Source organism: Aplysia californica, unplaced genomic scaffold (assembly GCF_000002075.1).
Source record: "Aplysia californica isolate F4 #8 unplaced genomic scaffold, AplCal3.0 scaffold00530, whole genome shotgun sequence".
Lineage (NCBI taxonomy): Eukaryota > Metazoa > Mollusca > Gastropoda > Aplysiida > Aplysiidae > Aplysia > Aplysia californica.
In genome coordinates, this window is record NW_004797800.1 from 468,477 (window position 1) to 483,768 (window position 15,292).

Genomic DNA, 15,292 nt, shown 5'->3' on the forward strand with positions numbered 1-15,292 from the left:
CTCTCTCTCTCTCTCTCTCTCTCTCTCTCTCTCTCTCTCTCTCTCTCTCTCCTCTGTGTGTGTGTGTGTGTTGGTTTTTTACTCGAGTAATTAAAACAAAATTATAGAGTAAGCATTTTGTTTGAAACCGGACATCGACGGAACATTTTCTTCTCTCTAAGATTGTCTCCTATCACATCCTTTCCTGCTTTCTAACCATGTTCTGTTATCTGCTTTCGTGTGCCCCCTCCTCTGGGCTCTTTGCGCTTTCTGCAGCCTTCTACTGCTACTCCTTGGCTCCTTCTTACTGCTGTCTTTCAGCCTGAACCCTTGATCTTATGGTAGATAAGATCTGAGACATAAACTTCTCGGAGAAGGACGAAAAATCTTGGAGGTCCCGTGTGCAAGTTGTGCACGTTAAAGTCGATAAGAGTAGGCTGCGGCTGCCACCTGGGCTAAATTGAAGATTAATTAATTCCTACCAAAACTGAAAATGTTTAATGTGCCCCGCGCCCATATGACCTTAAGCAGTTGCTAGCGCCGTAAAACCCCTGAGCCAAAAAAAGATTTTGAGGGGAGACCTGGCGTGACTCTTCCAGTTGTTTGGGGTCGATGACCCCCGTTTCCTTGTTATTCAGTCAGTCTTCCAAAATAAATGCGCAACGCCCCCCACCCCGCCCCTCCCTGAACTTCTGGGGTGAGGGTAGCAAAATAGCCCAAGGCTCACCAACAGAAATTGTGTGAACTCTTCTAGTGGGATCACTCCGTGAACGTCTCTGCTCAGGTGTCCAGATAATATTTACTTGGTACCCATCTTGATGGCTTTGAGTGCTGGACAGTCACTAAAGACTAAAAATAAAATATAAACAACAGAAATGTGGTTTTTGGAGACTGCTGAGAATATCGTGGAAGAAAAAAAAGTAAAATGAGGTAGTACTTTTGAGAGGCCCATGTTGGCCGCTCGCTGATAATCATTGGAAAAGAAAAATGCTGTTTTTTGAATCACCTGGATTCAAGACATAAAGGCGTTGAACATCTAGCTCTCACTGGAGTGACAGGGAAAGATCAGGTCTCTGATGTGAAGAAAATAAGTACATTGCGTAGTATTTTTTAATTTCTTGGTGTGTTCATTTGTTTTGTTTTGTTTTTGTTCTGTGTTTGTGGATGTTTTTTGTTGTTTTTTTCCGTTTATATAGAGCGTAATGTCATTTAAATATGCGTTATGTTAGAGCTTGTCTCCACCAAAACCGAACACTAACACTGGCAGGCCCCTTATGTGTGATTCCATAGTCTAAAGTGATATCCTGTACTTTTTGTTGAATTACACACGTTTAGGGTTAAAACGACCAATTTTCGGATAGGTAGACACACGCCCTATTTATTAATTTTTGTGTTTGTTTATTTGCGTTTTCTAAATATGATTTCATTCTGTTGTGAAACCTACAAATGATATTCTGGATGCTCAAAACAGAGCACAAGAAATTCTGGTGCTTTAGATTAAACTACCTCTATCAACATATTGCTATATACGTTTTCACAGAGAGTTGAAAGCTTGACAATTAATGGCAACTTTTATGGCAGCTTTTGCCATTTTTTGACAAATTTTGGACCAAAAAAATAGCAACAAACGCAGATGCTAGCTCTACTAAAACAAACAAAAGATCAGGCTGATCAGGGTAATGTAGCTTTTTTAAAAGAGCATCCGAGCAAAGGAATGAATGGAGAACCATGTTCGCCGATGTCTGTCGAAGATGACATATCTCTTTCTTTTTTGTCGCTATTTTGTAAAAATCTATATCTCCAGCTGAAGAAAATAGGGAGCATTAGAAAATATCTATCTGTTGGTGTCACCAAAACTTTAATAACATCACTTATATTGTCAAGGATTGATTATTGCAATTCCTTACTGGCTGGTGTACCCGATGAACAGTTACAACAACTACAAAGAGTACAAAATATTGCTGCCAAAATAATTACAAAAAAACTAAAGCATGATCATGTGACTCCTATTTTAAAAGCATTACACTGGCTCCCAGTGAAAGAGCGTATCATATATAAAATCTGTTTAACTTGCTACAAGTGCTTAAATGATTTATCACCGGACTATCTAAAACAGCTTTTAACACCCTATGTGCCTCCTAGAACGCTCAGATCATCAAGTGACAAAACAACCCTTGTTAAGCCTAAAATAAATTACAAATCATATGGCCAACGCTCTTTTTCGTATTTTGCCCCACTTGTTTGGAATAGGCTTCCAAAATCTATCAGAGAAGCAGAAAATCTAGAAATTTTTAAGAAGAAACTAAAATAATTTCTATTTTCATCATATTTAGATTAGACAGAATGCATCCAAGCTGTAGATCGTTGTGAGTTTGTATGTGCGTATGTGCATATGTACGTATGTGTGTGTGGTGCGTGCGTGAGTGAATATGTGTTTGCATGAGTATGTAACACTATGTACCTTTAAAATTGATTTGTAAATCCATAATATGTATCATGTTAAGCGCATAGAGCATTGCATAAGTGGATATGCGCTATATAAATGCAATCCATTATTATTATTTTCTTTCACTATTGAGCCAAGTGCTTTGCATTTGAAATAACACGCTTTCAGCAAGTGGTGAGGCGAAGATGTGTATCAAACCTTTAGAAAAAATTATTATACATGTGCATGTGTCTCTTCCAAGCGTCTCATGATCTTAGTGGAAGGCTTATTTTGTTTTGTTTTTTACTCTTCAGTACGCCAGTTTGATTTAAAGATTAGATACGTTCTGTTTTTAATACCTTAACCATGCAGCTCTGCATGAGAAGGGAAAGTTCTATCTGAAATCTGAATTATTCCAGTCCTTCTATGTTGGCAATCTTGTGTTGCTTTGCTGTGTTCTTCTCTGAAATTTACGATTATTCTCGGCAATAAGTTGTTAGAAACTGCCAGATTGCGCACTTCGCACATTCGACTTTTTCCCCCCTGTGCAATAAATGTTCACGTGCGAACCGGCAAAAATCTGGTTTTCTTCCCCCTACCTTTCATTCAAGCTTTCTCTCTATCTTAAGGTTTTTGTTGCTGCTGAAAAATCTGAATTGTAAATGTTGAAAGAAAATCAATATCAGAACAAAACTTTCGCAAATCTGTCTAGATCAAGAGAATCGGCCATTGGGTCGTACCGACATTATGATTTTACGACCGCGTTGCAAGAAACTGATGCTTAAAAAGTAAACAAACAAAAACACCAAAAAACTTTATTTTTTCGACATGGGGACATTCGACAGCCGAGCGCGTAGATGAAGGAAAATTAAAGTACAGGCTTGGTGGTGATATCGTCAAGATCACTGTTCACGGAGTTGCTTACTGTCAATTGTGCTATGACAAATTGTATAGTGGCAATGGAGAAAAAGCCATTTTCAAACCCCGGAGAGCTCTAAATTTCAATATTTCCCAGGGCTTCGCTCGCCGATACCCCACAGAACCTTGCTGGGGGTCTATGTTGGGGGAAAAAAGAAACATCTTTTTCAGATGCATTTGAACTTGAAGTGCCTGACGCAATGCCGGCGGATAAGGTCTGGAAACTAAATTTTATTATTAGAGCACTGTGCGGCATAGCACCCATGTTGGGTGCCTATGCATCATGATGGCTTGTTACTGATTAAAACGGGTTCTGTGATTTAGCATTTTTAAAAACATCAATACTAAGTCCATGATGCAGCGATTGCCAGATTTTCAACATCACCACATCCCACGCTCTCACAGTCCTTCCAGTCCCGGTTCTCAGTACATGCTCTCTTCTTCTAATGTCTCTTTTTGCTCTGCTGTGAGCCTAACTATAATGTTTTTCTTTAAATAAGTTTGGTCTTGCATGCTTTTAAAAATCTGTAAATAGTGAAACCCAAATATGGTTTTCCAGTTGATGTGGTGCCCTTTCCACAAGCCCTGATCAGGATTTATTTATCATTATTTTTAGACGTGAGCTAGTTAATATGTCTGTCATACCTAGTTCACACAGAACTTGTCAGTGCTCTATAGGTACGCCATTGTCTGCACTTAATTCCACATTCAATAGTGGTTGAGTAGGTGCCTTAAACGACAGTCCATAATGCTTTTAAAAATTCGTCTAGTTTCACCTGTTCATCTTCACTTATACACGCCCAAACACCCCCCCCCCCTTTCCCACATACATAAACACACGCGAGGGCGTGTGCTCCCTCCATCACACACACACACACACACACACACACACACACACACACACACACACACACACACACACACACACACACACACACACACACACACACACCATACCGGTGCTACCTGTCTTCTGTATTTTTAAGGATATCCGTACTTATTGACAGTTCCATTCTTGCTCTCCCATCATTATCAAAGTGTAACAAAGTATAGTAGCGTTATGGCTACTGAAATTCCGTAGCAAAGGATCCGTACTGGCTTTCGTATTATCTTGTGTTTGGTTCCGGATATTTAAGGTTATTCTCTAGTCAAAAGTTAATAGAAACCTGCCAGATCGCGCACTTCCTGTAATCGGCTATTATGTATTGCATTCATTGTGTATTGGTCGGGAATGCATTTATAACTCCAGATTGGTCCAAATCTGGCTAGGCTTGATCGCGTAACTGTTGTGCAAATTCACTCCTTTCTTTCATTCACTCCATCTTTCTGTCTTCGGATTGTTGCCGCGACTGGAAAATCTGAGCGTTGATCAAGTAAATTGACTCGCGATTCTAGAAAGCAGATCACTATCAGAAAGATACTTTTGCAAATTTTTCTTGACCCAGAGAAATTGTTAGTGCGAAGTGGTGTTTCGAAATTGTGACATTCGACATTCAAACGTAAATTGGAGGAAAATTAGGGCATACACTGGGTCACGCTATTCTTTATCGCCAAGGTACATTTCGGGGGCTCTTGTAGCAGAGAGGTTAAGAGAGGTAAATTTTTCTGTCTGTCTGTCTGTCTGTCTGTCTGTCTGTCTGTCTGTCTGTCTCTGTCTGTCTGTCTATCTGCCTGTATCTCTCTCTCTTTCTCTCTCTCTCTCTCTCCCTCTCTGTTTCTCTCTCTATCTCTTTCTCTCTCTCGTGGCCTAGAGGTTAAGGTGTTGGCCTCTCATTCGAATCTGGGTAGCGACCGAAAAATTTTCTTCTCTAAAATTGTCTCCTTTCCCCTCCTTTCCTGCTCTCTAGCAATGTTCTGTCGTCTGCTTTCGTCTCCACTTTCTGCCCCCACCTTTCACCTCTTTTGCCCCCTCCTCTGGGCTCCTGACTCTTTCTGCAGCCTTTCCACTGGTACTCCTTAGCTCCTTCTTACTGATGTCTTTCAGCCACACCCCTGATCTTCTGGTAGGAAAGATCTACACCTAGCCTTCTCGGACAAGGGCGAAAAAACTCGGAGGGCCAGTGTGCAAGTTGTGCACGTTTAGGATCCCTTGGGTATCTAAAATCGAAAAGAGTAGGCTTCGGCCGCCACCCGGGCAAAATTCAAAATTTCCTGCCAACTGGAAAAGTTTAATGTGTCCCGAGCGCTCATATGACCATATGCAGTTGCGGGCGCTTTAAAACACAAAAAAGGTACATGTCTATTCATTATTCCCAGGTTTGCCTTCTATCAATGAGGCGATGACACAATAATTGAATTATAGATCTACATGTAGGTAGCAATGGCTATGGGAACCTTCATATAAACATTGCCAGCAATGGAAAGTTTGTGAGAGTAATCCAACAAGACTACATCTTGGTGAAAAAGAAAAGTGTTTTGGGTTGTTGACAATTTCTTCGAATAGACTCCCTTATGTCATTTTCAACTCCCTGAAAGCACTAAATTTCAATTTCATGCTCGGGGGCCGGCCTCCACGGCCCCCAGACCCCTCGCAAGATTTTCATTATTCTTTAGCTGCAGCTGTTGGAAGCACTGGACACACACAGACTCTCTCTCTCTCTCTCTCTCTCTCTCTCTCTCTCTCTCTCTCTCTCTCTCTCTCTCTTTCTTTCTTTCTGTCTCTCTATCTTTGTCTGTTTGTCTGTCTGTCTCTCTCTCTCTCCTCTCTGTCTGTCTCTCTCTCCTCTCTGTCTCTGTCTGTCTGTCTGTCAGTCTCTCTCTTTCTCTCTCTCTCTCTCTCTCTGTCTCTCTCTCTCTCTCTCTCTCTCTCTCTCTCTCTCTCTCTCTCTCACACACACACACACACACACACACACACGCATGCACACACAAGTTTATAAAATATAATTACCCTAAATCGCTCGATGGAAACTACGTGTACCGGGGCAACGGTAAGATTTTCCACCCTTCTTTGTCTTTGTACTACCTGATTTTGGGCCTAAATACCTGAAACTGATAATGAATTTTCCTTGTTTTTTGGTATTTATGAGCTTTCTGATTTCCACCTATATCTATTGTTTGATGATCTCTTTGCTTAGTAAGTTTTCTTAAACAGCTGGTAAAAAAAAAAAAAGTTCCTGTAGCTTTTTAGAAGTTGTAAATGTCCGTCCGTGTTTGTAGACCATGGAGCGGTACGATTTGGACCCTGGTGTCGAAAATGCTTGTCCTGGGTTTTGTTGCTGTATACCCTGACGTCCATGTTTCTTAGTTGTGTGAAAGCACCTCTTGCCTTGCCTATTCTTGTCTTTACACCTGCATCTGTTCCTTCAAGCTTATCTGTAATTCTACTTTTGTAAGATGGTAACATTGGGTATGGTTAATATACCCTCCGAGACCACAGAAGAAAGGGTTGGTAAAAGAGTGAAATTGAACATGCGTCGTTTGTAATTAGAGGTGGGTAGGGAGTTAGGCGGATGTATTGGCAAGCAGATGGAAATCTTGTCATCGACAAAGTATTGGGGGAGTAAGCTATGCCATTGATTTCGGAGTAAATTACAGACTTCCGTGGCAGACTGTCCTGATTTTTAAAAAAAAATCTATTTTTAAGAAAAGACGGCAAGGGATGTTTCAATTATTAAAAAATTGTTTGCTCTGAAAATGTTAATGGGTTACCAATGCGTACTGCAATGCTTTCTAAAGGGGGAAAAATCATCGCGTGCTGCGCCGGAAATCCTCGGGAAATATTTAGCCAAATTTGATGTTTTTTATTGACTTGTGTGCAACACCACGGACATTCCTCAGTTTAAATTCCTGGTGCATGTCATAAACGGACATACGGTCTCGAACTGTGCTCACTTTGGTGGTAATATAAGCCGCCGTTTGCGCAAAATCCCGTTTCACATCAACGTGCCACCAAGACGAAACTGAGAGACTTACATCGTGCCAGGGCATGGCTGCATGATGGAGTTGGAGCCCGAGAAGTTGTCCGAAGGCTTGCAGTGTCACACTATGTCATTGTCAGCCTGAGACAGCGCCATCAAGCTACTGGATTTGTCCAAGAACGCCCACGTGCAGGTCGACCCAAGAAGACCACTCAGACTCACAGTGTTTGCAAGTGGTTCTCAACTTTTGTTGAAGTCTCTATTTCGTTTGAGAGGATGTATGGACATTTCTCACATGAAACCCTCTAACCTGGCGGGAGAGTGAGCAATGTTCACAAGCAGTAGCTGCTTCTGGCCCCTGGGGGAGCGGCGGTATACTCCCTCATTGCACGCGCCTTGTCTGAATCATACTATTGTATGTGATTCAGTGTACATACACAGGACACACACACACACACACACACACACACACACACACACACACACACACACACACACACACACACACACACACGCACACGCACACAGAGAGAGAGAGAGTGAGAGTGAGGGAGGGGAGAGAAATGCATGGGACGGGACAGAGAGAGAGAGAGAGAGAGAGAGAGAGAGAGAGTAGGGGATGAGACAGATAGTGAGTAAGAAATAGGGAGAGAGAAGAGAACGATAGATATGGGATTGAAATTGAAGGTGAATGATTGGGGGGGGGGGGGGTCCGAAGAAATATTGTTTGGGCTTATAAATAGGGGGCTGAAGAGTTGGTTATTTTACTTGAGCTTGCCATTTTTTCCCCCAACATAAGGCGTCATATCCAGCTACAGGAATTCGCAATATGTTAATTTCTTGTGTACGCAACGTTCACCTGATTGGATATTATGTCATACTTCTGCTGGTTTTATGTACCATATTGAACTTGTATTAGATTCTGCCACACATTGCCACTCTACGAGAAACAAGAAAGGAAACTTAATTTAAAAAAAAACACAAGTGCTTTTATTTTGGATTTCAACTGACATCACAAGTTAATCGTTGCCATTTATTGTGATACAGTGTTCGACACTTTAATGTCTGGGGGCCGTGTCCTTGTCTTCGTCCGGGATTCCGTTTGACTGGTGTTGTTGATGGGGTTTATGCTGCGGCGGCGGCCTTGGTCACACCGGCGAGGGCTTGACCCAAAGCTTGCTGGATGCCCTGGGTGATGGCTTGACCAGCGCAGGTGACAGGACAGGCTGATGTGCAGACAGACACTTGGCCTTTGCAGATGATCTGGTTGAAGCTGTTCGCGTTTTGGGCCTCGCATGCGGCGTTCCTGCTGTGGCAGTTGGCGAGGCATTTGGCGTTGCAGGAACAGGTCTGTCCGCAGGCACCGTTGCAGGCAGCTTTGTTGGCAGCACAGCTGATCAGGGGGTAGACATCCACGCACAGGGAGCCAATGGTCTCACACAACAGGCTGCATCCGTCTCCACAGAGTGCGGTACCAGCGTCTTGAGCCATGACAGCTCCGACCAGAACGGCGGCGGATAGAAATACAATGGCTGGGGATGGGGAAAAGGGCGAATGAGTTTGGTGTTGCATAAGAGAATACATTTTTGCCTTTTGATGGGTATTGATTTATGTTGGGGAAAAAAGACCCGAATTTAGCTAAAATAAGACAATTGCTCGTGCTACTTGTTCTTTTTTCTAGTTGGATGCTTTTGTAACGTCTCAGAACTTTGTTACCTTCGTTGTTGGTGGTTGGCGAGTGTTATGGTGTGGTTACGAAAAGAAACACATCGACTTTGTGTCTATACATTTTATACTGTTAAATCGCCAATCTGATTATTTAAAGATAAGATACCTTGGAATGTAATACAGCTGAGCCTGTCAAGACGGCCACCTTTCAACCCCCCCCCCTTCCAATCCCCACCCTGCGTTTTTCCCTTTATAATTGCACTGAACAAAATGATAACCTGTCCAACGCGGTCATGGTCATTTAATTATTTTTTTTACCAGCAGCCCAAAACTTGTCTAAGATGACATGCAAACTTCTCACCCCCGATGCTATGCCATAGATTGTTATATCGACCCAGACGCTGAGGACGAGCGTCATAATCCATTCACCCTGTCTTTATTGTTAGTCCCTCATGTTCGCTCCCACTGTTTACCCAACTTGACCAGTCGGTATCGAATTTTCAGGTGCTTGTGAGAGAGGCGTGTGAACCGTCATAATCCATTAAACCGCCCTTAGCTCTAACCATATACGAATCATAAAGGGCACCAACATGTAATTCTGACAGAAATGTGGGGGCGACCAATTTATTTGTTTTACCATGACACTCTGCCGTCTTCGTCTAACGCATTTGGTCTTGTTTTACGCTTGCACACTCTCTTCTTCGTCTGATACACGTCGTGGAATTTAACTTTCACAGCAGCTGTGAAACATCCATTTCCACCTTTTCCCCAAAGGGAGAGACAAAACCCCCGAACATTCTAATGGGCTTTACGTCTGTCTTAAGCTTGCTGTCTCCGGTGGCGACACCAGAATGGAATGTTTTTTGGTGGCTTTTTTTTTTCATTTTGATCAGTCAAACCTGAGACGATAACTTGTCTAAGACGGCCACTTCCCAATTGCATTGTTGTACAAACAAGACATTGACGTCACTAAACGTGCATTGGAGGCTCCTTTTCCTGTTGTATAAAACCCTATCTCTCGATAGGTTTACGCTCAAATTTGTCTGCCCCCTATGTACTTTATTAATGGAAACGACCTATACACTGACTCTTTACGTTACAGAGGTGTTTTCTCGTTTGTCTTTGTCAGTCTGTCTCTCTGACTCTCTCTCTGTCTGTCTGTCTGTCTGTCTGTCTGTCTGTCTGTCTGTCTGTCTGTCTGTCTGTCTGTCTGTCTGTCTGTCTGTCTGTCTGTCTGTATGTATGTATGTATGTATGTATGTATGTCTCTCTCTCTCTCTCTCTCTCTCTCTCTCTCTCTCTCTCTCTCTCTCTCTCTCTCTCTCTCTCTCTGCCCCCCCCCCCTCAATCCCATACTGTCGGTCCACTTTTTTGTTCTGTGAATATCGTCGGCGAAATTATTATCATGAGTTGTGACTGTAATCGCCATCCCCTGAATTTTGGCGGATTGTTAGAGGGCACTACTGGTACGGTCTGTTCCTGTTCTTTTCGTCTGTTGTTTCTGTTTATCTGTCTTTCTTCTTCCCTGCGCTACGTGACCGTTATTGTGTCCACGCCCTTCTATTTACTTAAGGAAATCCCTGAAAGTAAGTTTTCCCGTCTCAATTGAAATATAATTTTAGCTACTAATATGTTATCAGTGGGGATGTAGATTGAGTAAAAGAGGTGCAAGGCAGTCGAAAAGTCTCTTGTTCAAAGTAATTTAAACAGTCGAGTAACTTAAAGGAACTCAATTTTTGTTAATATCATTCGTGTTATTGTCACCCAGAGGTGGTCTCCGTTGTCCCATTTGTTGAGAGAGAGAGGGGGGGGAGGAAAGGAGAGAGAGAGAGAGAGAGAGAGAGAGGGGGGGGGGGGAGAGAAAGAGAGACAGAGACAGACGTTAACAAAGTAGCAAAGTAAAGAAAACCCTTTCTGACTATTTAAAAAAACAACTGAACACTTAGGGTTGGACGTCCCAATCCCGTTAGAATCAGTTGAGTAAGTGTATTGTTTACCCACGCTCCATTGTATATGCCAAATTACAGTTTGCGTCCCTCCTCTATTACAACTTTTTGAAAAAACCCTCAAAATAGCTGACAGTTGTTTAGTGAACCCTCTCTAAAGATGTTTGGTTTTTGTTTTAGATTGAACTACTAAATCAGAATTTTCGGACAGAAATGAGAAAATAACAAGTAAAGTTAAGAGAACTCACCGAATTTGTTCATGGTGCTTGGTGGATGAGCTGGTCCCTTGTGAGATGCCAAAAAGTGTGCAAGGAGCGTAAGATGCCAAGAAGTGTGTAGATAGCTTGAGTGGTCTGGGTATTTATACCATCGTCCGCCGAGTTTAGTAATTGTTTTTTGCATAGTGTAAAATTAAGTCCACCCATGCATTTTTCTCTTTGAGAACTCCTGATCTTAATGAATTTTAATTTTTCCATTCTTTTGTAGTTTCGAGTCATGTCCGTTGCAATTTATTGCTTTTTGTGATCCATACTAATGTTAATGTGATATTGTTGGGTTCAAATGTCCGAGCACTGAATCAGGATTTGAGAGACTGCATCTCTCAGCTAATTTGTCTGGAAGCCCACATAAAAAATATGTTCGTCTTTGGTGGCTCATGCATGTGTGTGTGTGTGTGTGTGTGTGTGTGTGTGTGTGTGTGTGTGTGTGTGTGTGTGTGTGTGTGTGTGTGTGTGTGTGTGTGTGTTTTGTTTTCCCGAATAATTAAAACAAAATTATCGAGTAAGCATTTCGTTTGAAACCAGACAGCGACATAAAATGTTTTAGTCTCCTTTTTTCTCCTTTCACATCTTTTCTTGCTTTCTAACCTTGTTCTGTTATCTGCTTTTGTCTCCACTTTTGCCCCCTCCTCTGTGCTCCCCGCTCTTTCTGCAGCCTTCTATATTTCTTGGCACCTTCTTACTGCTGTTTTTCAGCCACACCCCTGATCTTAGGGTAGGTAAAATCTAACAACTATTCTTCTCGGATAAGGACGAAAAATCCTGGAGGTCTTGTGTGCAAAAGTTGTGCACGTGAAAGATCCTTTTGTGGTCCAAAATCGATAAGAGCAGACTTCGACTGCCACTCGTGTAAAATTAAAAATGAATTCCAACCAAAACTGGCCAGCTCGTATGACCGTATGCAGTTGCGAGCGCCGCAAAACACGCACCTAAACAAAAACCAAGATTTTGAGGTGAGACCTGGCGTAACTACCAGTTGTTGAGGTCGATGACCCCCCTGTTTCTATGTTATTAAATCAGTCTCCATAAAATACGTCCCCCCCCCCTTACACCCCCCCCCCACCAAATCCAAACTTCTCGTGTGAGGGTAGCAAAAAAGTCCAAGTCTCACCAACAGCAAGTGTGTGAACTATTCCATTTGGGATCACCCCGTGAACGTCTATGCTCAGGACTTGTGTCCAGGTAATATTTACTGGGTGGTTGGTGGGTGTTCTGGTGTGTTGCTCCTTCTTTTAGATGAAACATCTATCGTCCTTATCTCCCCTCCTTCTATTTTGTGTTTGTTACTCTCTTGTAACACTTCTAATCTTCAGCACTTAAATGACCTTACTGTGTTGCAAGTGCCGTAAAACTCTTCCTAAAACAATAAAACAATGCTGGACTATCACTGCTGAGAATATCTTGGAAGGAAAAGAGATCAAATGATGTAGTACTTGAAGAAGCCGACGTGGGCCGCTCGCTGATAACAAAAGCCGGATAAAGTCAAATACAGTTTTTTTGGACACCTGAAAAGACACATAAAGGCCATTGAACATATTATTATTGCTTTCATGGGAAAATTGAAGGTAAACGAGGCAAGAATTGTCTCTGAGCAACCTACGTGGAGAGCCTAAACAGACTGGTGACAGGGAAAGATCGGGGCAGAATAATGTAGCTTTTTAAGAGCATCCAAGCAAAGGAATGAATGGAGAACCATGGTACCGAGATATAGCACTTGATAATGACCTATCTCGGCCTTTTTTCACGGGGCCAAGTGCTTTGCTTGAGCAGTGAAAGTACTATTTGAAATCTGAATTAGTCTAGTGCTTTTGAGTTGGCAGTCTTGTGTTGCTTTTATGTTCTTCTAAGAATATCATGTTGAACCCGTCATGTATTTACCTTTTTCATGGTCTTGATGTTTAAATTTGTATTGGATCAAAATTTGATACTTGTGTGTTTTTTCCTTTCGTCGACTTAATTTCTCTCTTCTGTCTTGTCTGTCTGTCAGTTGTCAGTCTGTCTATCTGTCTGTTTGTCTGTCTGTCTCTCTTTCTCTCTCTCTCTCTCTCTCTCTCTCTCTCTCTCTCTCTCTCTCTCTCTCTGGTTAACATGTTCTTATGCACAGTAGAATTGTAAATGGGCGGATTTATCAATGTCATGCTCATACTGTGCCGGAACAACATATGGAGGGGGGGGGGGGGAGGGGGGGGACTGCTGCTCTTTTTTCCCCACTCATCCTCCTTACTCGTCATTTTCCCTCAACTTCTTTTGTTTGTTTGTCACTCTCTTGTGAACTGCTATTTCTGGGGTGCCTTTATAGTCGAAACAGACCTTGTGCTGGTGCTGTTGAGGCTAGAGAGGTGAGCAGAGTAAGCCTGACCCCCATTTGGACTCCTCCGTTGACATTCACCCCTTGGCGCTCATATGACCTTATGCAGTCGCGAGTTCGCGAGCGCCGTAAAACCGTACTAAAACACACACAAATACCCCTCTCTCTCTCTCTCTCTCTCTCTCTCTCTCTCTCTCTCTCTCTCTCTCTCTCTCTCTCTCTCTCTCTCTCTCTCGCTCTCGCCCTCTCTCTCTCCCTCCCCCCTCCCTCCCCCCCCTCTCTCTCTCTCTCTCTCTCTCTCTGAGTGTTTTGGGGATTTTTTAGAGGGGGGGGGGGGGTACGAAATGTGTTACCTGTGCGCACTTTGCAGTTTTTTTTGTTTTTGTTTGTTTATATCTTTTCTTTCGTTTCTGTTTCTTTAATACACACAGTATTCAGACCTACCGGCGGTATTAAAAAGAAAGTAATTTTTTGTAATGGTTCACACGCAAGTGTCCAATATGTATGTCCATTTTTATTTTAAAAACAGTCCGAACAAGCATTTCTGTGGACTCCTGGAGAAGGCGACGAAGAAAAGTCGGCCCATATAATGGTATCAAGTTGCAACTCGATTAAGTTATTTAAAAAAAACCCGCAAAAAACATTTTAATTTTACTTTGGGCGTTGAGGTGTTTGTTTTTGTGTGTCGCCTCTACCCTCCGAGCACATGATGATTTAAGGCTGTGGTTAATTTAAAAAAGAAGAAGACTACCAGCTGTCGCCTACGGTACGTCAGAAATCGTTTACGTAGCATGTACAGAAGGGAAGAACGAACCATGTCCCACCGGTGTCCTTTGCTAACCGCCACCAATATCCCGAAAGATGAAAGGTGCATTTTGCGTCATTACCTGGCTGGTTACAAATTTTTCTAACGAATTAACGTTAGATTAGGGTCATCGTGCACATTCGATGTACGTGTGTGGCTTTTAAAAGTGCGTCTTTTCTCTCTCCCTTCTCCCCCTCCAACACACACACACACACACACACACGCACACACACGCACGCACACACACTCATACACACACACACACACACACACACACACACACTCACTCACTCACACACACACACACACACACACGCACGCACACACACACGCATGAACGTTTTTCTTCACTGCCATTTTTCTCCTGTTTCCTTCTTATTTTTACACTTGCTGCCATGAACAAAGGTTTAGTCCTTTCGTCGACTTAATTTCTCTCTTCTGTCTTGTCTGTCTGTCAGTTGTCAGTCTGTCTATCTGTCTGTTTGTCTGTCTGTCTCTCTCTCTCTCTCTCTCTCTCTCTCTCTCTCTCTCTCTCTCTCTCTCTCTCTCTCTCTCTCTCTCTCTCTCTCTCTCTCTCTCTCTCTCTCTCTCTGTATATCCTTACAGTATATCTGTATATGGGTGGATTTATCACTGTCATGCTCATACTGTGACGCAACAACATATGGTGGGGGGGGGGGTGAGAAGTGTTTGTTCTTTTTTACACACACAACAACTTTAAAGGATATTATCACACAAATTTTTTATGTGTGTGTGTCACACTACAGACAACTACTTCTCTCTGGGGGACGTTTATAGACAAAAAAGAATCTTTTTTCCTAGTCTTTTGCGGCTATGAGTGAAGGACAAAGAAGTCTCACCCCCTATGTGGGCGTCGCACGGAGAATTCACCTCCTGGCGCTCTTAGTATTCTATGAAAGCGGGTGATCCCTGTGCGGACAAATCGTGATATAGAGTTAACAAGAGGGCCGGTCAGACACTCGACATGCCCTCTACTACATACACTTCTTGACGGATCTGTCTGATTTGATCTCCTAATCTATATCTAAACCTATCCCACAGAACTAGGGATTATAGCCAGCAGGGGATGGAGGACGATCTCCGC

The 15,292-nt window shown here is 42.6% G+C and overlaps 2 protein-coding genes across 2 annotated transcripts in view; one reads left to right on the plus strand and one right to left on the minus strand.

Annotated features, from left to right (window-relative positions):
• The window catches only part of LOC101856684 (RRP12-like protein), a gene marked incomplete in the record, with an annotated part of 70,156 nt that overhangs the window by 37,150 nt on the left and 17,714 nt on the right, over positions 1 to 15,292 (plus strand).
• Positions 8,154 to 11,142, minus strand: LOC106012843. The gene is made up of 2 exons (XM_013086988.2): positions 11,045 to 11,142; positions 8,154 to 8,714 (listed from the first exon to the last, which is right to left on the minus strand). Exons 1-2 carry the CDS (start codon positions 11,055 to 11,057, stop codon positions 8,308 to 8,310), a joined length of 420 nt encoding a protein of 139 aa, XP_012942442.1. The 5' UTR covers positions 11,058 to 11,142; the 3' UTR covers positions 8,154 to 8,307.